At 40.8% G+C, this 26,606-nt stretch overlaps 1 protein-coding gene across 1 annotated transcript; it reads left to right on the top strand.

Moving 5' to 3' along the window:
- Positions 1 to 1,077: 1,077 nt before the first annotated feature.
- PM20D1 (peptidase M20 domain containing 1) lies at positions 1,078 to 25,909 on the top strand. Its single transcript, XM_044446168.1, has 13 exons — positions 1,078 to 1,321; positions 7,023 to 7,109; positions 7,775 to 8,010; positions 10,670 to 10,756; positions 12,026 to 12,159; positions 13,194 to 13,313; positions 16,119 to 16,194; positions 17,292 to 17,353; positions 18,930 to 19,008; positions 20,795 to 20,866; positions 23,538 to 23,706; positions 24,539 to 24,638; positions 25,512 to 25,909. The coding sequence occupies exons 1-13, from the start codon at positions 1,102 to 1,104 to the stop codon at positions 25,633 to 25,635; spliced, it is 1,566 nt and encodes a 521-aa protein (XP_044302103.1). The 5' UTR covers positions 1,078 to 1,101; the 3' UTR covers positions 25,636 to 25,909.
- Positions 25,910 to 26,606: the final 697 nt, after the last annotated feature.

Below are 26,606 nucleotides of genomic sequence, written 5' to 3'. Positions count from 1 at the left end.
ACCAAGTCTGAACCCCTATTGTTCCTTTCTCCAAATATTTTGGGAGGGCATGCATCTCTTAGGTGAGGATTTGCCGATTGGGAATACATTCCTTCCAGTTACTGAATAATATTACCCGTTTTGCTTCTATTGACTCTTTAGCTAGTGCAGTGCCTAAAAACTATTTCTCACATTACTACCACGTTTCCCTGAAAATAAGACCTAACAGGACACTAAGCCCTAGCATGATTTTTCAGGATGCTCGTAATATAAGCCCTACCCCAAAAATAAGCCCCTGTTAAGATCGTCAGCCAGACAGACGCATTTAGTACATCCATTGCAACACAGTTGTTCCGGATGACATGACTGTACATTAATAAATGTGGCTTTTTGTACATGAATAAATGTAATTGTTGTACATGAAAAAATAAGACATCACCTGAAAATAAGCCCTAATGCATCTTTTGGAGCAAACATTAATATAAGACCAGGCCTTATTTTAGGGGGAAACACAGTAATATAAAGACAGTAATATTCTCTCCTCTGTATCTTATCAAGTGCAGCTTGCGTTTTTCATCATCCCTTTTTCTTATGCTACATCCTAGCTTTCGTAGCAGCCTGAAGACATTAAATGATACTAGAAACCTTCGCTACTCTTCGCATTTTAGTTGTTCCTAATAGAGTTATTAATTTTTTAATTTTTTTAATGAGTTGCATTAAAATGGACCTGCACAGATCCTTGCAGGTTTTATTCTGAAGCGTGCTGCGACGCATGTTTTCTTTGAAATAAATGCTATTATAATCAATGGGGCTTACTCCCAAGCAACTCAGAACTGCAGCCTGGGGCTGTTGACACCATGCGGGAGATGTCTGCACCATGCCGTAGCAAAGCCTAGTCGCGTTTCGTTCCATGGGGCTTGTTTTCAGGAGACTGCGCACGAGGTGGCCCAGCCTTAGTAGGCAGGGACGAGTGTCACTCACAGAGGAGGAAACACTTCCGAAACAAGTCTGTGAAGACGCCTTTCCTATCAGTATGCGGAATCACCAGCCCTATTAATGATTGGCGGGGCGCCGCGCCTGCCTACCGCGCTCTCTGCCAAAGTGCAGGCAGGATGCTGCAAGATGGCGTCACGCGGGGCCCGCGCGCGAGGGCTCCTGTGGGTTGCCGGCCTGGGGCTCTGCGGGACCGCGGCGGTCTTGCTAGTGGCGGTGCTTGTGCGCACCTACGGGACGCGCCCCTCCGCGCTGGCTCCGCGGCTCTGGGAGCGCGGGGAGCAGCCCCAGCGCCTGGCGCCCGCATTCAGCCCTAGAGAGCGGCAGGAGCTGAAGGAGGCACTGCAAGGTAACAGCGGGGCTGTGACGGACGCACAGAGCCCCTTCAGCGCCCCCTTCAGGCTGAAGGGGACTCGTCCGCTGCCGGCGCGGAGTTAGGGGGAAAGCCGGGGCGAGAGCACTTCACAGCCAAGGCGCGTGGCCGGACCGATGAAATTTTTGTCGGAGATGTCAGATTTCTGAAGCCAATAACGACATATTTCATATTACGCCTCCCATGTTACGCGTATTTTTCTCTGAAGTAAGCCTTATCGATTTTGATAGAGGAAGTATGCTTAAGATCGCAGTTTTTATTTTTTATTTATTTATTAAAACATTTCTATGCCTTAATTTAACCATATTATTAAAGTATCAAGTTTAACCTTGATACTTTGGAAATGCCTTAATTTCCAGTCAACACCAGTTATACTTTGCATGTGAAAAGTGTCTGTCCCTTAAGAAAGCACTGGGGTGTGGCAGATGGGTATGCTATTTGGTGGGGGAGTACTACTCCACTCTCCACCCACCTCTGGCTGCGATTTTTTATTTATTTTTACATTTATATCCCATCTTTTTGCTTTTTGAAAGGAACTAAAGGCATTTTATGTAGCCCTCCTCTTCTCCATTTTATCCTCACAACAATCCTGTAAGGTAGGTTAGGCTGACTGGAAGGGTTCCCTCTGCCCATTTGATTAAGGCTGAAATCCTGTGCACTCCTACTTCTGAGTAAGGTGGTCAATATGCGCCTGCCCCCTTATTCAACCCATCATACCTGCCTGATCCAACAGGGGGTGGGGTGAGAGAGAGACAGAACATCCTGCTGTTTTCTAGCTAAGATGGGAAGTAAAGGCTCCTTCCCATAGTAATTTTGAAAGGCTTAAATCTTAAAGTCTATTGTTTTGCCATGTTGGAACAGCCCTCAAATTGACATTAGAATAGGGACATATGTGGGACTGCTTCTGTTGGAAATGACATGGTGGTTTTAGAGAATGGTTGACTGAGAAGTGGCTTGTTAATAGAGCACTAGAGCCATTTTTGCTTTTCCTTTTTGCCCCCAGAGCATTTCTCAAATGCCTAATTTTTTCAACATGCATTTTGTTACACGTGCATTGGATGAATGGCAGGATCAGGAACAAGTAATTTGGTCAAGAGACTGAGAAAAAGACAGAGGTGGAATCACATGATTGATAGCATTTCGGTAGTGCATTTCTGACCAACCAAAGTGATTTACAAAAATCATAAAGATATTTTCACTAAAATATAAAAATTGACATAAAAAGTAATGCATATGTTTAAAGCTTCGATTAAAAGATGTGTCTTGACACCCTTCACGAATGTAAAGAGTACAAGGACCAGTCACATATTGAAAGACAGTACATTGCAGAGTTTGGGAGAAATGCAAGAGAAAGGCCTTTCCCTTGTTCATGACAAGGCACAAGGCTAGAACTGGGTGTGTTTAGCCTCCAGAAGAGAAGTCTGAGGAGAGATAAGACAGCACTCTACCAGTACTTGAAAGGCTGTCACAAAGAGGAAAGACAGGATCTCCTTCCTGATCATCTCAGAGTGGAGGACACAGAATAACAGACTCAAGTTACAGGAAGCCAGATTCCAGCAAGATATCAGGAAAAAAAATCCACACTGTTAGAGCAATTCAACAATGGAACCACACTAGAGGCTTTCAAGATGCAACTGGAGAGCCATCTAAAAGGGAAGGTTTAAACTGCACTGAGCAGGGGGTTGAACGCAATGGCCCTCTGGCCCCTTCCAACTCTACTATTCTGTGATTCTGTAGCATTTCATAAAAGGCTAACTGATGATGTTCGGAGAAATATACTCAGGCAACACACACACACACACACACACACCAGGCGCCTATTGAAAAACCTAGAGAAGATACACCCACAAGATCCAGTTAAAACACAGCATAGTGCCCAAAACAGGCAACATTCACAGAGTACAGGAAAAAAAAATCATCCCCCAAGAATACTCTGGGGAGTATATTTCTTCAGTTTACCTTGCCCTTCACATTTCTAGTTCTCTCTCAGTGATAAGCTTATCTTTGCACACAAGCTACTTTATAAACTTGTGTCAATATCAGTAAATGCCTTTCTGCTATGTCATTATGTTACGCAAATGCACCAGAACTCTAAGGATTTTATTTATTTAAAATATTGATATGCTGCTTCTATAGGGGTTGTAGCTTGGTGGTAAAACATATGCTTTGGATATGGAAGGTCTCAGATTTAGTCCCTGGTATTTTCCACATCAGGCTGGCAAAACAGCCGCCTAAAATCCTGGACAGTTGCAGGGAACACAGTTGGAAATACTAGGCTAGACAAATGAATGTTCCAACTTGGTATAAGGCTGTATTTCTTGGAATTTTCTACTAAGAAATGGATTGTGCGGTCATCATTCCCTACTCTCAGTTCCTTATGGGTCCTTTTGATGACCTTGTGACCCTTCAGTTTTGTTCTGTACATAACCAGCACTTTTAGAGGGTATTTTAGAGCAGGGAAAATATAAAAGTGAAAGAAAGCACAATTTTCTCTTGTTTATTTGCAGTATTAGACTATACCACAGTGCCATCTAGAGCTTATGTAAGAAAAAAACAGGAAGTGCTGCTCCTGTTGTTCTTGGATCTCAATTCTGAGGAAACAAAGTAGTTATAGCTGATTAACAGTATCCAGTAGAAAAACTCAGTATTTCAAAATATCAGAAGTGACTTACAATAACATTTCATCTAATTCATGCAGTAAAATCAGAATATTGATGATTGGATATCCCCAAAATCAGAGGCTTCTAGAGATCATCTTTACCTTACCATCCACCGGCCCCACCTGTTTTTGTTTTGTTTTGTTTTTTTGCTAAGCAGTCTTTTTTTGCTGATTTAGCAATGGCACTTCAGAGGGGGAGGAAAGACCCCAGGATGGCTCACACCTGGCCTTTTTGGTCTCCTCCCTTCCTTGCCCATCAAAAAGGCCCCTTTAGCCCTTCTCTAAGATCGTTCAACCTCAGAGTGTACCGACAGGATTCTTTCTGCCTCATGTATGAGAGGAAATGGGGTTGAATCTCTTACTGCTCCGTCTGAAGGCAGAGTTTTGCCTAGGCCCATAGGACTGCTGTCCCCAGTGTTTTCTTTTCACCAAACTGTCCTCTATTTGTGCTTTATTTATTAGTTTATAAACTATTTTGGCATGTATCATTCAATTTAATTTATAGACAGGTCAGAGTAGAATTTTAAATACATAATAAAATAATGTGTTTTATTGAGTAGCAGACACAAAATTTACACATGTAATTGTGAGTAAACAAGTTTGCCAAGTCAGAAATGCACAGATGAAAACAGGTGAAAAAGTAACAATTACTTCAAAGTAAATATTTCTGTCTTTGCTTTTTTATAGGGAGTCACTTCAGGTAATTCCACAGAGTAAAATTATAGATTATCTTCATTTTGTGACTCTAGCCTTTAGCAGTTGTCATGCTAAATTAGTGCTTTTTCTTACTGGCTCCAATCTAGCATTTCTGCTATGCTGACACCCTGTGATATCACAGCATTTGTTGTTTAGTCTACAAACGTCTGCTATTACTACAAGAGCTTAAGTTTTATAAAAGATTTCTTCATAAACCAGTTTATATAAAATAACTCATTATTCTACCGAATATTATAATAGAACAACTCATGCAAGCTCCTTTCTATTATTTAAGCCTCCAGGCAAGAAATATGTGCAACTTGCATGGTTTCTATGGCCTGAAATTGTGTGTGGCAAGTGAGGAGTGAAAACATGTTCTGTGTACATGTGCGTACAGCTCTGTACAACACTTAGTTCTGTGCACATACGCTCTGTACATGGATTTGCTGTATCATACTGGAAGGAAGCCACTTGCCCAAGGGCTAAATTTGATCTGTGGCATGTTTGGAGCCAGCCCATGTAACCTCTTCCCTTTAGTCTTACTTCTCCTACATACACACATGCCAGCTAAGCTTAGGAACAAAGTCCAATTCAAGGGGCAGAGAAGGAAGGGCGAAAACAGAATGGGTGTGTTTGTGTGAAACAGAATGTGAGTGGGGGGAGAATAGCTGATTGATGAATGAGGTGCAGGGTTCCATATTAGTAAACAAGGATGAAGATTAGAAAGAGTGCACGAATGGGTAATGGAATGGGTGCATGCATGGAGTGTGGATGTCTGAGAAAGCCTGTGTGGTAATTTGGCCTCACCCACTGCTGGAATACTGCCTCCAGCAACTTGAGGGAAGGCAGCCCTGTCTGTGGGAGGTTCTCTGCTGCTGCCATACGGAGAGAATCTATGAGTAGACATGCTGCACGGACACCCACAGAGTGCATGGAGGTCAAATAGGGACAGTGCAGACAGCTCAGTGTATTTATTACATGCTGTTTCAGGCCATGTTAAAGTGCCTTATAGGATCCAACATGTGCAGACATCACCCGCTTGTGCAGTCTGATGATCTGTGCTCTTTGACCGGGGTATCACCTGCATAACTGGCACATAGGAACTTCTAAATATGTGAAGCTACACATTGCTGAATGTTGTAACAGACTTAAAATGCACCCGTTATTCACAGACCCCATAGAAATGCTGAACCTGTCATCCTTTTATTTATTAATTTACATTTATATTATATTTTGAAAATCTGTACTCAGGAAAATCAACCCATTCATCATGATACCTTTTATCATTGTGGATAAAAGGAGTGGTTTTTAACTCAGTGGTTAAAGGGTCCTCTCAGTGGTTGCGTCCCCCCTTTGGAATAGGCTCCCCAGAGAGGTGCACTCAGCATCATCACTGCTATCATTTCAGCACCAGGCAAAAACATTCCACTTTTCCAGTTATCAGCTTCCAAGGCATGGGTGGCTGACTGACACGGGCACCAAGACCCAGCCAACTAGGCTAAACTCCAAATCCCAGACAATTCCAAATCTTATCAAACAGTCCAAGGCCAGTGCCAGGAGTAGAAGAGCAATGTAAGTCCAGTCCAGGAGGCAAAAAACACAGTTAAACAAGCCAGGAAGCCATATAGACAGGAGCAGATACCCGAGAGCTGGCACAATAGCAAGTAAGGGCCATTATACCAGGCAAGGGCCAAAAACAGGATCAAGGTCTGATCGTTGCAAGCATGGAACACAGGTCTAGAAACCTTTGTTGCCAAGAGAGCTTCTGGAGGGAAGAGCCAGTTCTTCTATAGCTCTTCTCCCAGGGCTCCCAGCTGGTGCTCATGAGAGCCCTGCCGGCTGCAGTAGATTGTGCAGAATAATCTTGCAATTACCAGGCCTGCTATGCTGGTTCTTGGCCAGCAGGTGGTGCCCTGAAGCTGCCTTGGATCCTGACACCAGCTATTTTAATAACTGATTTTAGTGATTGGTTTTAACTGATCCTGTAACTATATTTGTTGTTGTTGTGTTCAATTTTAAATTTGCTTTTTTGATGAATTCATGTATTGTTTTAATTCTGATATATTATGTTTTCATATTTTGATTATGTTGTTAGTACATTTAATATCTTAATTATATGTCTCATTTTAGAAGGTTTTCATGTTTTAATTGTTGTGAGCCATACAGAGAGCCCAGATATGGGCTATTGTAGTGGCATACAAATTGTAAGTATAAATAAATAATAAACTCCTATATGCAGTGTTGGAGGCAGGTTAGGGTCACTTCATTGCACAATATTTTAAAATATTGCTGATTTTTAAAAATCTCTTCTATTTATGGAAGGTGCTATCAGAATACAAACAGTTTCCTTCTCACCAGATGATCAGAATCTGACAGCCCTGGCAGAATTTGAGCCGTACATTCGTAAAGGTATTTGAATTTACATTCCTGCTTTGAAGAGACAGAACAGAGTTGAAATAATAAGGTGACAAAAATGGGATTTATTTTTCAATAGAGAGTAACTGATAATTTGGTTTGTAGTTAATAAAATGCTGCTTAATCGACTGAGCCAACCATGCAACTTTTTTAAAAATGAGGCCAGATAATTATATGTATGTATGTATGTATTTTTTCTAAATTATATTTTCTGCTATGACAAATTAAAAAGCTGAGAGGTAAATACTATTTCATTTATTTATTTTAAGCATGTGCTTTTTCATCTCTACATGGGGTCTGAAAAAAAAAACACCTGTTTGAGATGCTAGCTTTGGCTGTTGGCAGAATAGAAATATAATGTATGGTGGTGGTGATGATGAAGATGATGATGATGATGATGCTAGCAGGCTGGGGGATGCATGGCTGCTATTGTGAACCATCCCAAGATGTCAGTGATGGGATGGTATACAAAAGTTTTAAATGAATAAATAAATGGCTTCCTGGATGATCTTGTTGGATGCTGCAGTCCGACACCTCTGGGGGCACCGTGTTGGGGAAGGCTGCCATAAAACATCCTGAGCTATTTACAAATCCATAGGTGAGTTACTGCAGTTAGAAGCAAGCCTGACTCCTTTTTCCTCCTTTTCTCCCTCCTGAAGCCTTTCCTGCAGTGTTTTCTGCCACCTTCATCCAACATGAAGTTATTGGAGGATACAGCCATCTGTTCACAGTTGAGGGGTCTAACCCTCAGCTACAGCCCTACATGCTGCTTGCGCATATAGATGTGGTCCCTGCTTCCCCAGATAACTGGGATGTCAGTGACCCTTTCTCTGCTGAGGAACGTGATGGATTTATATATGGAAGAGGAACACTGGATAACAAAAATTCTGTTATGGTACATATTGAAAATGCATCTCTCTTTGCAGGGATGGAAAATTTTTGAGAGTTGAAGTGTTCATAGAATTTGATGGCGCACTGTTTTATGTTCACAAAGAGGAATAGAGTATACCTCTTTGCCAGTTAAAGATCAATTGGCATATTTTAAAGGGTTCCTAGTTAGCCTTATCAGTGCATGTTGTTATGCTTTAACTATTTATTGCACAAATTCTGCCTCAACTTCAAGTTTTCAGGGTGTGGCTGCCATTTCTCTGCAAATTGTGAATGGGAAGGTACAATTTAAATAAGAAGTAGATGGAAGGTCTTCTACCATTGCCCATTTCTGACCCTACCATCTGCTTTTTTTCTCTGCCTGGGCTACAGGCACATTAGAATGGAATCACTAATCTTATATTTCTGCTTAGAAAAAAATTGGAGGGAAACAGGAGAAATTGTAGTAGAAAATCAGTGGGTGAGATGTGGGTGCGTCCACCTGCCACTTCTGCTGTAAATTCCAGGCTTCTGGCCTGCATTTGCCGAGAAGAAACCACAGCAGGCTTTGAAATCACAAGGTTAAAACAGAATAGATTATTCCACCCTTAATGTGTTTGTGCTGCCCTAAAAATGTGGCTATAAAATACAATTTAAAACTAAAATAAATCATTTTAAAACCTCAATAAAATAAAGAAATAATCTACACCCACCAGTTGAAACCAATTTCAATAAGTACAATTAATGGCCAAAAGCCTATCTGAGTAAAATGGCCCTCCCTGCTAGCAGAACAGAATCACAGATGGAGCTTTCATGGCCTCCCTTTTTAGGGAGTTCCAGCACTTGGGAGCAGCCAGCTAAAGAGCCCTCTCTTGTATTCCTGCCAAGTGGGCCTCAGGTGATAGTGAGGATCTGAAAACCCAGGCAGGCTCATTGTGCCCGGTAACAAACAGCTATCCAGTACAGCTGTTGTATGTTGCCTGGTAAAATGGTCCTGGTAAGTTGTCCTGCAATAGCTTTTCAAAGTTTTTCAAAGGCAGCCCCACATAGAGCATGTCTCAGTAGAAAGATAAATAAGAATATGTCACTGTGGCCAGATCTGACATTTCCAAATACAGACATATTGGTACAGTAGCTTTAGCTGTGCAAATGCACAAGCTTAAGAGCTGAATTTAAGTATAGTTCAAATGTAATCCCGTGTCTTCCAGGGAAGGTGACATCATTCAAGACGGCTAGGATTCATATTTCCTCATCAGCTTCTTCTGAATGAATGCAGGGTGTTCATTCTATTATAGATCAGACTGCTCTCTTCCTAAAGGTAGAGGTTCATAGCTTGGGGATTTTCCTAGAGTTATGATTGTGTTTGTGGCTCAGGTGACCACAGTAGCTAGGAATGTCTTCTACTAACTTTGACTGATGGCACAGCTGCACTTTTATCTGGACAGGGATTACTTGGCTTCAGTAGTCCATGCTCTGCAACTTACAAGTTAAATCATTGCAATGTAGTCCACCTGCAATGTGGGACTGCCCTTGAAGATAGTTTGGAAGCTGCAGCTTATGCACAATGCAACAGCCAGAATGATACCAGGAACCAGAACATCTGAGCATGTAACACCAATTCTGGCCCACTTGCAATGGCTGCCTATGTATCTGATCCTAGCCTGTGCTGGTTTTGACCTATAAAGCCTTACACAGCCTGGGACCCCCATATCTTCTGATCTGAACCTCAGATCAACATCTGGGTCCCTATACTGATCGCCTCCCCTGAGGAATTTTGGAGGATAGCAACAAGAAAGAGAGGCTTCTCAATGATAGGCTCCCAAGTTTGGAATGTTTTCCCCACTGAGGTCTGTCTGGTCCATCTTTTTTATGCCAGATCAAGACTTTACTCCCAGGAACATGATGTTAGCCACTGTATTTTATTGCTTTAGCTGTTCCAGCTGACTTAAGTCGATTTACAATTTTTGTATGTAATAGATTTGATACTATATTTGTACTGCATTTGGGATTGTAAATTTTGTGAACTGCCCAGAGACCTTTGGCTATTGGGTGATATAAACATGAAATTAAACCCCCGAAATGAAATGGTCAACTGTCTGGAAGATTTCCCCACTTGAGAGCATAACCAATGCTTTGACAAAATCACTAGTCAAGGTGGCAAGAAAACCTGGAACATTTGTCAGGATTTGGATTCATCAGCTTCCTGGGATGGACTTTTTAATTGGTTTCGCACACCTGCAAAGATTCTGAATCCAACTAAGTTTAACCCCCTTATCTGTGCATGGCAGTGGTGCTACAGAAAGTTTCTCCACACCTGTTCACCATGGTTGCACCCACTATTGGAAAACCAGATCCAGATGCTGAATAAACAGGACTAGACAGCAATTGGGATAGCCCCCTGATTGCCAGGGAAGCTATGATGTATTGCTCTACTTCTAACAGGACAGCTTCAGTTTGTATGGTGCAGTCCCCAATGCCAGCCCTGAGACAAGCCCAGCTAGCTCAGGAGGGAAAGCTTTCAGGCAGCAGGATTACCAGTATATCTGCAGAGTTCCTATTCTGCCCTGGATATCAGTCTTCAAATACACATTGTGCAATGAGGCACCTTTCATGGAAAGAAAAGGAAAACACCCTTCCTTGTGATATAGAAAAATGCATGATGGTTAACAGTTTTCCCATTTCTTTAGGGGATTCTTCATGCTCTAGAATTCTTACTGAGACGAAATTACAGGCCTCAGAGGTCATTCTATATTGGCCTTGGGCATGATGAAGAGGTATTTTCTTTCTTATTTATTTATTTATAGTTGTAGTATATGCCACCCTAAACAGTGGATGATGTGTCAGCGTGCTCGTCTTTTACCCAGAGAATCATTCATGTTGTTGTGCCATCCTAATTCCAGAGTTTTCACATAATTGAAGTGATGGCTATCCATTGACAACCCAGCTGTCAGCAGCACTAGAATGTGTTGCTTCGTGGATGTTTTGCTTTTGTTTTGCTTAGCAAGGTTGCATTTCAAACAAACAAGCAAACAGAAATCTAAATGTTATACTAAGATGGTCTTCAATCCACTTAGAAAAGGAGTGGCAAACCTCTCTCAGTTTGTGAGCCAAATTCAATTTCAGAAAAGCTCTTGGAGGCACATTTCAGTCGTGTGTACTATAATAGACACATGATGTGAAGTTGAAAGCAAAAGGGGAAGGGCTGAAATACAACCTCTGTCTCCCCCCGCACCCCCAACATATTGTAGCTTCAAGTTTTTATTGCCAGTAACAAGCTTTAGGGAAAGCATTTCAACCTCTGAGAATGGGGAAAATGCACAGAAACCTGGGAACCACCACATGATCACTGGTTTGGAGTGGAGCCAGGGAAGGGTGCCTGGCCATCTGGGCAACTGCAGAGGCAGTTGGAATTTAGGGGTTCAGGGTTTCTCCATTTCTGAGTTAGGATTTGGACCTGTGCAGTAAGGTAACAAAGACTTCATTATGGAAATGGGTACAGTGACGTTTATGGGTTTGTTATTGGAGACTGGGAAATCCTTTCACTTTTTCTTGTACTACTGCAAGATTGATGCTACTGGCTATTGTATGTCACAGAAATATGAATCTATTTTAACACAGGAGGTGCTACACCTGTGACACTGATTGACCAATTTCAGATGGCATACTGCAGTTTGTTGTGAGTTAAAACAAATCATGGGTCCTTTAACCTTCACATAACCCATGCTTGTTGAGTTCACATGACACAAAACCCCCCAATGAGGGTTTGCATATTCAACATGGTAACTGCTCCCATCCTACAAGTGCAAACAGTCCCAGTGTCACTGTCCTTTGAATGCAGGATTTAATGTAGTTCTTAGAAAGGGGTTATGTACAGTTCATTTTGACACAAACTTCAGTGGCTTGGGCCATAAAAAATTGGTACTATGGGATGTAACTGTGTAATAATTATCACCATCTACTGAAGTACTGGGTATGTGGTGCAGCCTGTGGTAGAGTAACAGGCTGGTAGCTCGATTGGTGAGACAATGTTATGGGTTTTTCAGGTGGGTGGTCAAAAAGGAGCGAAGAAGATTGTTGCTGTATTGGAATCTAGAGGAGTACATCTTTCTTTCTTACTTGATGAGGGAAGCTTCATTTTTGATGGCGTCATCACTGGAATAGACAAACCAGTAGCATTGTAAGTATAGTAAGATGAGAACTTGCCACAACAAATGCCCTTGTTTTTATTAAACAACTCTGCATTATAGAGCAGTCCCCCTGATCTGAAAATATTTTAAGCAGTAATCTGTCAGAAGAACCTTATATTTTTGCCTAACTCTGTTCTATTGTATTCAAACAGGTGCTCTTTCAACACCCTTCAGGGTGAAAATAACTAATTGAAATCAGAAATGTGAATACCTGGTCAGAGTAGCCCCCAGCCAAAAACCAGTATCACTGCTGATTTAAAGGTGCTGCCCTTCCTCTAACAAAACAGAAATAATGCTGAAAGGAGCACAGTAATGGTAGTCAAGTCGCTGGGTGTGGCATTAAGTAGGTGTGTGCCAGAGAGGCCCTGATATTGTGTCTTGCTCTGCTGCGCAGCACAGCAGAGTTATGAACTTAATAGAAACCGTAAGCATGACACACAGTTTTGTTTCTGTTTTGCTTGTTTTTAGGAAAGTACTTATTCTTGAATAGGTTCAAGAATAAGGTGGCAAAAAACCATCTGGCCATCCTATGCTCTGCCAGTAAGAGCCAGGCAGAGTGAGAGGAAGACAGAATTCACCTGCAGAGGAGATTTTATTTCTCCTTCCTCTTTAATAATAACAATTTCAGCTAGACAGGCCTCGGAGGGACTGTGAGACCTGCCTCATAGTAGACAAGGACAGAGTCCTCAGGCACTGGAACTCCCCGATTTTTGAACCTGCAAGATCATCTGAGGTTGCTTTTCCAGCCTTGGAAGAGCAGCCATGCTGTTGTTTCCTGTGGTGATGGTGGGGAAAGTGGAGGAGGAACAGCCCTGATCTTGGGTTTATTGTCCCATGGTGAAAGGAGCGTCTACTGTCAGAGGAAAGGGAAAGGGATATATTCCTGTGGTCTCTGTGGTAGTCTTCCCTGGGCCATATCACTTGGTTAACCATCAAAACAGCCATATTTGGCCAACTGAAAGAAAGTAAGCCTGTCTGTTCTATTGCACTTAGAATCTCATTAGCTGATTTTCCCACTTTTCAGAATTGCTGTCACAGAAAAGGGTGCAATTACAGCAAATCTCACTGTAGTATCAGAACCAGGCCATTCATCAGCACCACCCAAGAGGACAAGTATCGGTATTCTTTCTGAAGCATTATCTAAGTGAGTGATTAACTATTCTGGTAACAAATTAAAGATGCAATCCTTTGCATGATTACACAGAAGAAAATTCCACTGAGTTCAGTGGGGCCTATTTCCAAGTAAGCACACACAACGTTTTCAGGTTGGATATCAGGAAGTATTTCCTGATGGTTAGGACCCCTGGGATATGGAATGGGCTTCCACAGAAGGTGTGGGGGGGCATCAGTGAGGGTGTTCAAGGAAAGATTGGCGAGACACGTGTTGGCTATTACGTGAGCAGAGCAGGCTATAGCTGGGGGTCAGACTAAATGGCCTGGCAGGCCCCTTCTGACTTGCTATGCATGAGCTATTAGTTGATTGTTTAAAAATGGGGGTTGCTACTGATTGCTCTGAGTAGAGTGGTGGACTGAAGTATTCTGAAATAAGGGATAGCAGTTCATTCCATTCTGTTGTTATTTTCTAGAAGAGGGTGGCAATTTGCAGCCTGTAGGTTATATATGGGTTATGAGAGAGTACCTGCTGGATCCCTAAATGTTAACCAATGAGTATTCTTTCAGTACCATTACCCTATTGCAGTTAATCATGTAACCAAGCCTAAGGACATAAATAAAGCAATTGCCTATTCTTTCCCTGTTTACTTCTCCCTCTATGCCCCTCCCCTTCTCCCTGCTCTGTTGTATGTTCATTAAATGCTATTAGTCAGAAGCCCTGCTTGATCTACTGCAAATAATGCACACAGCAATCAAGCAGTGCACCCTATTTCACTTATTAACCATTCCTGCTCTGGAATACATCAAACATGTACAACCTTCTAATTTCCTTCAGGGTGGATACAGCTGAGTGATCTGAAGAATGTGATAGTTTGATCAGACTAGCCCTGGTTCTGGGAAAAAAGTACACATGGGCCTATAACCTCTGGTTTACAGATATTGCTAATGAGGCTGTATTTTGTCCTTGTGAAGCACCATGCATACTTATAGGTTTGTTTGTTTATATATTGTGCAAGTAGCCACAGCTCTCTGAGTAGTTTACAACAGTTCATAAAGCAATGCAATAAATACCATAAAGCTTCCAAATTACAGACATTTAAGAAACAAAACAGCTAAAACAGTGTATCATGGAGAACAGACTTGTAAAACTCCTGCAGAGCTTGAGTGGATGCATATTAGAGTGTGATTGAGAGAGGCAACCCATCAAATATTGCTGTGCCAGGCCATCGAAGGCTTCATTGATTAAAACCAGCACCTTGAATCAGACTTATATATAGGTAGTGAGTATAATTAGGACAGAATGCAGTCATTAGACTGGCTGCTACATTTTGCACAAGCTGCAGTTTCTGAACAGTCTTCAAGGGCAGCCCCACATACAGTACATCGCAGTAATCTAATTCAAAGATCATGAGAGTGTAGATTATTAAAAAAGGACATCCCTATCCAAATTACTAAACTACAGGGGTGTGGCTAGGCTACCACCTAGATTTGGTAGAAGGTACTCAGTACCACTGTGGCCAACTGAGTTTCAAGTGATAAAGATGTTTCAAGAAGAACCTCGACACTACAGACCTGCTCCTTCAAGGAGAGTGCAACCCATCCAGAACAGATGGAACATCCTCTAGTCAGAAGAATACTCACTGGTGTCTTGTGTGGACTGAGCTTCAGGTTGCTAGCCCTCATTTAGTCTCATTGTCACAGCCAGGCATCAGTTCAATACATACACGGCCTCACCTGATGGAAACAACAAGAAGTTGAGCTATGTGTCATCAGTGTACTGATATCAGCACACTTCAAAACTCTGAATGATGCCACTCAGTGACCAAAGCTGGTTGGCCACCATCTGCTCAAGGACCTTGCCCAGGAAAGGAATATTTGCTATTGGCCTAAAGTTATTTAGAACTTTCTGGTCCAAGGGGGATTTCTTCAGCAGTGGTGGCATCTTCACCTTTGTCAGGTGGCATGGAACCACTCCCTCTCTTAAGGAGGCATTGATCACCAGGCTGGTTGCTCCCTCTTTGCTGGCTTTTATAAGCCAGGAGGGACAAGAATCTGGAATGGAAATGGTTGCACGAACCTTGTCAACATCCTCAGGCTGTACCAACTGAAACTCTTCAACAAAAACTGGACCAGGCTATGTTCTGGGTACTGCACCTGATTAAATTCTATAACTCTGGAGTTGAGTCCTGGCAGATTCAAGAGAATTTTTCCTGGAAGTGGCCAGCTAATGTATTATGTATATGTTACTACAAATACATAAATATTAGTATTGGTGGCTCCTGTAGAATACTATAGTTTATGCTTTTTTGCTTCCATCTGCCCACTATCTACTTTTCATTTCAATTCTCAGAGGTTACATGCCTGGAAGACAAGGGAGATGACAGCAGCTTCAACAAGACTGAGAAAATATAGCTGAGAAAATCTGTATTTGATATGCTATTAAGATGGGGAAATATAGTCACAGTATAACTTTGTAGTGTTGCACATCTTGATTCTCAGATTTGCTGAAGTCTGTTCCAATGTTCTGTGTATATGGACAGGTGCAGTTTTCTTATCTTTGAACTAGGCCTCAGAAAACATCCATGGCTCTTCAGATGCTGGCTAGGGGTCAAAGGATTGTTCTGCCTCTTTTTATTTCATGGAAAGATTATTAGATTATAAGCCTATCTGGGCAGGATTTATCATCTTATGTGTTTTACCTAGCACCTAGTTCTTTAGTTGATCAATATAAATATTATTACAGCTAAATACTATAAAAAGCCAAAGTGACTTGTTAGCCTAGCTAACAGTATGGATCGATATAATATAATTTCTTTTTTGTATTTGATCCTTATAGATTAGAGCAACATCCCATGCCCAATTTGTTTGCTCATGGACCTGAACTCATAATGTTTGAACAATTGGCAGCAGAGGTATGTATTCAGCAATATGTGCTCTTTCATGTGTTTCAAAGAAGTGACCTTGAAATTATCAGTGTGATTGTTACTACTGAGTAATGAATATTTCTCAGCATATCATTTTCTTGGGAGAATTTCCAGGAGCTACTGGAATTGTCACTGGCACAAAATGTAATAACTTTCAGTATTTTTCCTAACTGTTTTTGTTCATAAGAGGTTTCTCTTAAGATTTAACTATGTCATATTTATTAATTTATTTTATTGATACTAAAATAATGCTCTGCTTTCCACACCATCCAAGAATCAGTTTCCAAAATACAAAGCATGCATACAAATAATAATAATTCATCATTAAAACACCGTTTTAAAGTAGTAACACTGAACATCATTTAGGATTTTGGGAATAACTCCCATGCTCATGCCTTTCCATTATCACACATTTTGTTTCCGTTAGTTTCTTCCTGGTTTGATGAAACCTTAGTTTGCCATAACATTTGAAGAAACGGGTCATTAGGTTTGTGCTTGTCTTTCAAACTAGATTGCAAACTAGTTTTAATCAGTAGCTTGTAATCCTAGTTTGGAGGGAAAGCACAAACTATAGTTTGGTAGTTGCCTATAACCATAAAAGTGTGTTTGTTATATTAAACATAATTTATATGGAAGCAGGGGGCATTGGGTAAGCGCAGCACTCATTTCCATAGCGCCAAACTGCTTTGGTATCCTGCTGGAAGCAAGGCACTATTGGGTATTTGAATGAAAGTTTCTTGAACAGGAAAGCCTTGAGCAGAATCCCAAATGTGTGGGGCTTGTGTTTTTATCCATACAAAGTTATCGGCAGGATCTAATACTCCACCAAAGTTCCCCCGACTTCCTAGGTACCCAGTTCTCTCCACTGCCCCCTGCATAACTGCCCTGCCACTTCCCTCCGCTATTGTCATGACTCCCTCGCAGAGAAGAAATAGTGTGCTGTGCATGGAAGTATTTCTGACATAGGCACTTGCAGCATGACTGAAGCAGTCTGTTAAAATGTCAGATACTACATGAGAAGGAACCATTATCTGGCGTCATATTTGCTGATGTGTATTTGCTTTTTTCCTTCCTTTTCTGTTCAGTTCCGCTTCCCTCTCAATATCATAATGGCAAATCTATGGCTGTTTGCACCTCTGGTTAGCAGGTAAGAAAAGAATATAATACAACCTCACATTCTCATCTTCAGATCTGTATGTCTGTTTTCATTAGCAGCCATAAACCTTCCTTGCAGTGTTCAGTTTTGTTCTTGAAATCATAACCATATTTACAAATTGCCAAATAATGAACTTTTCTACACAAGGTTTATTATGCATCACCAATTACTTACTTATGGTTTTTTATGGGTTCACTAGATGATATAGTGGTCCCCTCGCTTCAGTTCTGTTTTTTAAGAGCACTTTACTGGGGATTTTTGGAGCAGTGAAAATTGGGCATTATTTCTTCAGGAAAAGATTTTCCTACATGTGTGGTTGCAATATTCTGCTATTGCCCATCACCATCTGGAGGTTATGTGATATACAGTCAGGAATAGGCAAGATCTTTATGTTGAGCTCAGATCTCTGTTCTGTGACAAAACCAAAGGAGAAACAATGTTTAGGAGATCCATTTAGAAAAACTCTGTATTTCACAAGCATTTTCAGCCACAGCTTCATTTAGCTTTGTGAAGTACTACAAAGAGACTTGTATGGGGGCAGCAGGATGATGCCCCATTCTCATCTTCTCATAACTGATGCAAGCAGAGGACTCTGACTAAATATACAAGAATAAGGGGAGCGTTCATCCTCTGTAGTTTTTTCCCCCAAATTAAATAACGCATACACTATCACCAATGTGCATTGCAATTTTCAAGATAAAAGTGAACAGGTCCTTGCCCCAAGTTGTTATAACCCATAATTTACTGCATGTAAGATATCAGGAACGGAAAGTAAGCAGGAGAATGTGCATTTATTTTAGAATACTGTTTTATTTACATTAAGGGTACATTTGCTGTTGGCAGTCAGGTGATGGTGGAAGAATTATTTTTACCACTGTTCAGCATTTTTTGTTTTTTCAGTACAGTTCAGTGAGTATTCTTTTCCTGGATTTTTATGCTAGGGGAGTATGCAATAGCTTGAAAGAGTGAACTTAAACAGTGTCTAGGAGACTTCCAGTTGCCCTCTGAGGATGGGAAATCAAACTGACAGAGGAGGTAAAGGGGGTGTTCTGGGAGAAGACCAAGGCCACTGGAATATGAAGTATCCCAAAAGCACTTCAACTTCCTACCCCCTTTTCTAAAGCACCGCTTCTAGACAGCCAAAATCTGTTGTCTGGCTGAAATACAAAGTAGGATTTGTAGGGAGGCAGAGGTAGTTTGTAGGAGTAAATCACCAAGATCTAGGATTAAGAGGATTAGGAGTGCAATCAATAGATCACACCCCAAACGTAAAAAAAAAAAAACCTTAAATGGTCACAAAATACTGCATACATTGATCTCAAACACACATAATATTCAACAGATGTCCATGATACTTGGGCAGACATCCTTCAGGCAGCAATCACAAAGTAGTGAATATATTGCCTGTGAAAAATGAAATATTCCTCAAGAGAAGAAGAATTTCAGCTTGTGCACAAGATAAAATTGAAATGCATATGTATTAATCTATTAAGTAGCTATAACCTGTGGAATGTAAATTCTGTATTGTTGTCTGTAAGCATTTTGTGCTTCCTGGATTTTTACACAGATTTCTTGAGCAAAACCCTGCCACTAATGCCCTAATTCGGACCACCACTGCAATCACGATGTTTCATGCAGGTGTCAAGGTACTATTGTATGGATTTTCCAGAAAGTATGAGAGTTTAAATTTCTAAGAATTATAATCCTATCTCTTGAGATTACTATAACCAAGATTAAAGGATAAATTCTCCCAGACTGAATATTTCCTATTGGCTTTTTACCTTGAAGTCAGAATGTAGATTCAGTTTTGGCCTCTTATATGGGATTTGTTACTGATGGTGGTTGTTTCTATTGCTGTGAGGACAGAAAGCTTTTCTTGAGAATTAGCTCCAATAATTCCCTGCAAGGGACGGTTTAACTAAAATACAGCCTAACTAATAGTTAATCTCAACATCAGTCTTGCCCATTCTTGTGTGCACCAGATGTAATCCAAACACATCTGCAAGGCACCAGGTTGGAGAAAGCTGCTATACCTCAGGCTGAAGGGAAAAACATTTCATGTAACACACAACCACTGCTTTGCCACTGAGTGTATATACAAGCTGCAGCCAATCTTTGCTCCCTGCCAATGTTCCCATATGTTACATGTGTTTTCATACAGCTTGTTGTCATATTCATACTTAACATTCTTAGGTACATCCCTGCTGTTGGGACCTGGGCAACAGGGAATCTGTTTTTATCCATGTAAACTGCTTTTAAAAAACCCTTTAGATGTACACCTAAGAAAAATGTAATATATGAAGAGGTCCTGAGCTTACCTGAACAATGAAAGGAGATTATTAGCCTGAAAAATGAACAGTTACTGAAACTACAACACCAAAGAAAGTATGGTGGTTCTATTTTAAACTTCTTCAGAAATATTAATTGGCTAAATGCTTTGCATTTGGTGTGATAGTTAACCAGCGACACCCAGTGGTAGAATAGTAAAGAATGCTTTTGGGCTTTTTTCTTTATAATTTGTTTAAATAATTCTTTAAATTAGTTCCCCAAGCTACACATGATACTGGCAGACCTGAATGTTTAAATGCTGATCTGTCCCAAACATGTATGAAATGAGATGTGCAATTTAAAAGACAAAAAGTGCGTAAGTAGATTTCTCTGTTCAACAAACAGCTTTTGCCCAGGTACTTTATTCCACAAAGGCCCATTTACTTTATCAGAATCCTTGCAAGATAAAGAAGAGGATGGCCAGGTGAGGTAACTGCAGGCTGGAAGAGCGTTGCACATCTTTTTCCACTTTAAATCTAATCTTCCATGCCCCATTTTATCTATGATAGGGGCAAGCCCGTGTTTAAAAAGATATGCCTGATTCTCTCACATGAAGTTTGGCCCCAAGCTTATAATCATCCTGGGTAAATTGTGCAAGTATAAATAAATTACATCCTTCTCTTTAAGAAGATTGACCCAAGTCTCCCTGTCTGGGGATGAAAGAAGCCCATAATATATTTGGTTTGCTTGATATGGGTGAGTTTAAGTTACCATCCTTTCCTAGCAGAAATCAGCCATTCCATAGCACCCAACAAAGGTCAATCCTACAACAAGGGCATGTATGGCTGGTGGGTTTCTTCTTTGCCCAAGAGGATGAAGCAGAGGTTCATACTATCCAGTGGCTGTGAGGAGGTAGGGTAACAGTGGTACTTGAAACAAGAAGAGTAAGGAAGTGGGTATCCTCCCCATAAATAACATTTTCAAGGCCGATTTAATATTTATAAGATGCCACAAGCCACCTCAGGATTATGGAACGGCTTCAAAAATTACTAGAAGACAATGATGCTTTTTTGGAAACTGCTTTCTAGGTCTGTAGTTTGTCCTTCTTTGAAAATACTGCTCTGCATTTTTGAATCTCCCTTTTTCTCCCTCTTTCTTTTGTAGTCTAATGTTATTCCACCTTCTGCAAATGCAACTGTGAATTTCCGTATTCATTCATCGCAAACAGTTAATGAGGTACTGTGACTATATGCAGTGGAGTTTGCTCACTCTTAATATTTTAGAATTAGAATTTGTCATAGGCCAGATTTCTTGAGTCTGGCAGCAAGTCTTACATGAAAATGCTGTAAAACTGAAATCAAGCCATTCCCAAGAGATGCAGTTGCTGGGGAGAGGCAAGATAACAAGGAATTCAGAAAGAGAAGCTGAAGGAAGATGCTCTAGGATCTCTCACATAGGGAACTTATGCAGGAAAGGCTTATGTGTCTGTTTTATTGACCAGACAAGGAGCAATACATATGTCTGGCCACATGACCAATAACAATGCTGAATTTGGGAGTAATTGTCCCCTGCTTTGCCTGGAGGAAACTTCTGTTTCCAGATTGCATATAGATCCTGATGTCTCACCAGGCCAGATCTTAGCAAGGGTTCCTGAAATCCCTGTTCTAATTTGTTCTAGAACATCATCCCCTGACAGCAGCTTTCATGCAGAGCTAGCAGTATCTAGGTCTTCTCACCTTGGTATTGTTGAAGGTCTGACTCAGTCATATAGCACTTGCCTAGATTCAATATGTGACATCTCCCTGGTAAAGATTCCTTACTGTCTGAAATCCTGGAGAGCTGTTGCAAGTCAGAATCAACATTTGGGGGGTGGGGGGAGTTTGCTTTGATTCCTGATTTTTCTCCATGGATTTAGGCCTTTGGGTCAGTTGCTAATGGTTTATAATTTTTTATTCACCATCACTATGAACTGGTTCATATGTGTAACTAAATGATTCCTATGATCTACCAGAAGCCCTCATATCGGAGGCATGATTCACACAGTTCTTCTCCATCCGAAAAGCAAAAGTTGAAGGAGGTGACAAGGTGGCACAAAACAGGCCTGGGTGTAGAGTGCACAAATCTTACATTGCAGTATGTATGATACAAGTTGCATGGTCGTATTCTTCCACCATTAGACGAAGCAGCCAAATAACTATGCAACCTCAAGCTTGGTCAATATTTTAACATCTCCAGAGATCTTTTGGATACATAGAGTTTTATTTGGGTTTCACATATTTGCTAGCAGTAGCATCAGGCAATATTAAAGACAATGTTAGAGCCAGTGTGGTATAGTGGCTACAGCGGGTCTTGGAAGAGCCAGACCTAGTCCCTAGTAGACCATGTGTGTCTTTGGGTCAGTCACTGACTCTCTGCCTAGCCTACCTCACAAGCTTCTTATGAGGATAAAATGGAAAGGAGGATTATATAAAGCTCCTTGGGTTGTTTACAGATCTAAAGGCAGGAGAAAGAGAGAAAGAAAGGAAAAGAAATGTTGCTGATATAAAATTTATTTCTGTGAAACAGTGTTTGGGAATTCATGTAATAAAAACACAGTGATGTCTCATAGATATGCATAGATATCCCTGCTATTTATTTATTTATTGCTTCATAAAATGAATTTCTCCAGGCATTTTATGATACTGGATTTAATTGCAACCTTGCAAGTTGTCAAGGACACATGTGAAAACATCACTTAATGCAAAAATCATTAACCCTTACCCCTGGGATCAAATTTCACTATGCTTTTTTATAGCCAGAATGCTTTCCATTCCTTCAGTTATTATTAATATATTTATATCCCACCTTTGTTCCTTCCAAGGAACACCAGGTGGCTTACATAGTTTCCCTCCTTTCAATCTTACCTTCACAACAATAACCCCATGCAGTAGGTTGGCCTCTGAGTCTGTGACTGGCCCAAAATCACCTAGTGAACTATGGCCAGATCTCCTGAGTCCCAGTCCTGCACTTGCAACCATAGCTTCACACTGGCCCTCAGTGTTTATTGATCAATTCTTATTGATTCTGATCTGCCTGAACGATTAAGTGTACAGCATGGGGGTAGAAGTCACCTTTGAACAAATGGGACTAATCTTGTATATGCTTTCAACACTGCGCTGACTTGCTGGCCGGTTCCTAAATCAGAAGACTGAGGGCCTGTGAGAAAACAATGCCTTTTCCAGAAATATGATTTTGCAGGTGAAAGCAAGAGAGCTTTAAGAGCTTTACATTCTGTGTAACTGTTCTGGGCAAAGTCTGACAGTCATGGACTATGAACTGCGGCCCACTAAATACCAGGAGAGCCACAGTGACTAAAGGATAGTCGAATGCATACATTTGCAAAGTATTGGGCAAATCTGATATGCTATCTCTCTCTTTCTGCCATTCTGTTGTGGCAAAAGAGGGCATTTTCTCATTTTTTAACAGATAATTTAAGTTGGTACACCAAGTAGCTGAGATAACAAAAGGCATTATTGGACAAGTTGGGTTTCTGTTCTAAAGAACTGCAATTTAACAACACGGCTGGTTTGTTCTTTAGACATATTTTTTGGTATTTAACACTGATGAATGGTTTCTCCATTAGAAATGCATCTGTGATGAAGGGCTGTAAAGGAAGGTCTTTCGAGGCAGTGACCCAAAACTGATTGCAGGGCAAGAACATTAACCTGTAATGCTACTAATCCTGTTGTGTAACAGGAAAGCAGACTTCCCTGTGAGGCCCATCTAGGGCTGCTGTCCTGATGGTGTAGCTTTATTCAGTGAGCTGTGGCTGGTGCAGAGCTGACAAAGAGTATGGAACCTGTGCTAATAGCAGAATGGAAACCATCTTGCTGCTTTAGTTCCTTTGTTCCTTTGGGTGTGTTCTTAGGTCCTGGAAATAGTAGACAAAACAATTGATGATAAGAGAGTGAAGATAGAAATGATGGATGCCTTTGATCCACTCCCAGTTAGCCCCTGGGAGGACCAGACCTTCGGAGTGCAGGTTTTCCGCCAGACCATCCTGGATGTTTTCCCAGATGTTGGCAGTGTAGCTCCAGGTAATCCCAAATGCATGATTGTTATTGTTTTCCTCTTCTGTTTCCACCCATCAAACCCTACTTCATTTCCATTTTCAGCATGTTCCCTTTCTTCCTTCCTTCTTCCCGACATATGTGGGTGTACAGAGACGCATACTCACATGCTATTAATGATTGGAAACATTTGTTTTTCTTCTTCTGTTCATTCTTTCTTACCTACAGTGTTGGGAGTTTTTAATGGAGGTAGTAAAACACAAAAAGCAAACAAGAAACTAACAGGCAGTGTAACTGGGTTTAATCTCTCAGTTCATACATGCAGTTGTTCATGTTTGTACAGAGCTAAAGAGAGACTATATATTTATTTTTCCTTCAGATTAATTCAGAATTAATTAAGAATTAGAATTCTGAATTAATTCAGATTAATTCTGCTGCTGGACTATACCTTTTATCTTTTACATTTATGGGCCTTCCATCTTATTTGAAAGGTCTTGCTGAGTAAGGCCATAATAATTAAACCAGATAATGGAAACAATTCTATTGAGACCTGAAATGCTTAATTGGGATTTCTAATAAGTGCAGGGAAGAATTTTCCAAGCTTCTAAGGAAATTTAGCCATATAGTGAAAGAAGCAATGGCTCAAGTTCATCCTTCCTAAATGTGGTACCCCACAAAAGTGTTGGACTACCAATCCCATAATTCTCAGCCAACTGGCTGTGAATGAAGGGAGTCATAGTCTAGCACATCAAGAAGATACCAGGTTGGGGAAGTCAGCTTTAGTCTGTGGTCTTTTGATGTTGCATTGACATTAATATTATCGGCCTAACTCTTCTAATACTGATGATTTCATCCTTAGGCATTTGTATTGGAAACACGGACAGCAGACATTACAGCAATCTCACAAATGCCATTTATCGATTTAACCCAGTGATCTTTAAACCCAATGATTTACCAAGGTACTGTATGCTGCTCAACTGTTATTTTCTGGTGGAAACACCAGATAACAGCAGTGTTTCTCAGGAATGCTCCTTTTATTTATCCTATCTGAGATGTATGCCCAAATCTAGTGGGGTTTTTTTCTCAGTTATCCCAGTTAGAACTCACCACCAAGTGATGCTTTATTAATATGTAGAAAGTCAGAGAAGCCAAGTGTAAGGCAATAAAATACCTTTTATTCTTATTTCATGCTACCAGTTTGACATATGGCTAGTTCACTTCAGCCATGCTTCATGCACACACAGCAAAAGGAAATGAACTAAGTTTATCCATATGCCTCAGACTTGTAAATCAAACAGGTTTTATGCAATCTTCATACTCTGTTGCTATGCCCAGAATTCTGAGCATAGCCCTATGGAAATAGCCAGTGGATATATGGAGCCTAATTGCACCCATACTTTGTACAGTCTCCTATTGTATCATTATAGAATTAATGTTAGAAGTGGGATGTGTGGCAAACAGGGACTGGATGTACCGTCCACGGAGGGTCCTGCATCCCACCACCATTTCATTTCATACAGCATGAAAACAAAGCATGTCTTTGAAATAGGAAGATCCTTCAGGCTTAAATGTAGGTGACTTCAATATGCGTCCTAAAAGAATGGCTTCAACCTTATAGACTTCATGATTAACAGTATGGAGTTGGGTTGCAACTTAAGCCATACTTTGAGTAAACCCAGTGAAATCAGCATGACTTAAGTTGAACATGACCATTGATTTTGGGGGATCTACTCTAAATATCATTACGTCTGGCTCCAACCTGTAGCTTGTGCTGCATGTATTGCTGTTACCAGTGCAAACTGGAGTGAGTTGCTTCTTTTTCTTTTAATCAGGTTCCATGGGTTGAATGAAAGGATCTCTATTGAAGCTTATGAAAAGCAAGTTGAATTTCTGTTCCAACTGATTCAAAATTCTGATTTAAACCAACCCACAGAGCCACATATTCATGAGTTATGAAAACAAGAAAGTAGGAAGATTTGTGGGTGTTGTTAGGAATCAGAAGTATGAAACATATTCTATGTTGCTTTCTGTTCCAGAACTGTGTTATTAGGAATTATGACTAATGTACATATTTAACATAATGATACTACTGTGCTACACCGCAAATGATTGTGAAACATGCTAAAAACAAAGCTGAACAAATCCTTTTGTACTAAAACAGAAGTATTACACTTAATGTGAGAGCCAGTGTGGTGTAGTGGTTGAGAGTATGGGACTGGGACACAGGAGATCTGGGTTCCAGTCCCTGCTAAGCCATGGAGCCAACTGAGTGACTTTGGACCAATCACAGGCTCTCAGCCCAACCTACCTCACAGGGTTATTGTTGTGGGGATAAGATTGAGAGCAGGAGGAGGTGAATGATGTAAGCTGCTTTGAGATCTTTAAAAAGAAAAGGAAGGGAGGGAGGGAGGGAGGGAGGGAGGGAGGGAGAGAGAGAGAGAGAGATAGATAGATGATAGAGTCCTGAACCTCTTAATGCTGTCCATATAGAATAGCAATGTAAAGTACTCAGTTTGTGAGTACTTTACATCTAGTCTCCACGACCTCTCCCACACTTTGCAAACATTTCTGCAGCCTTTTTTTTATAGTGTGGAGAGTGAGGTATTATATTTCAAATGGGGAACAAATTAGAATTCAAGATTCTTGAATTGTTGCAGTTCTAATATAGTGCACTTGTTCTGCTGCACCACCTTGTGGTTGTTTAATGGAACATATAGAAAGGCAGAAAAAAATTCCTGGGGAAAAAAACATATGTGAAGGAACAGATATTAATCCCATAAATATTAATCCCATAATTTTTTTTTTTTTGGATTTATATCCTGCCTTTTTCCTACAAAGGGCTCAAGGCAGCTTACATCATTCTCCTCCTGCATCTCATCCCCACAACAACAACCCTGTGAGGTAGGTTGGGCTGAGAGTCTGTGACT

The sequence above is a fragment of the Varanus komodoensis genome, unplaced genomic scaffold (genome assembly GCF_004798865.1).
Source record: "Varanus komodoensis strain SLA01 unplaced genomic scaffold, ASM479886v1 scaffold1, whole genome shotgun sequence".
NCBI classification, from domain to species: domain Eukaryota; kingdom Metazoa; phylum Chordata; class Lepidosauria; order Squamata; family Varanidae; genus Varanus; species Varanus komodoensis.
The sequence above is the reverse complement of the archived record's forward strand: the minus strand, read 5'-3'. Positions and strand labels throughout refer to the sequence as shown.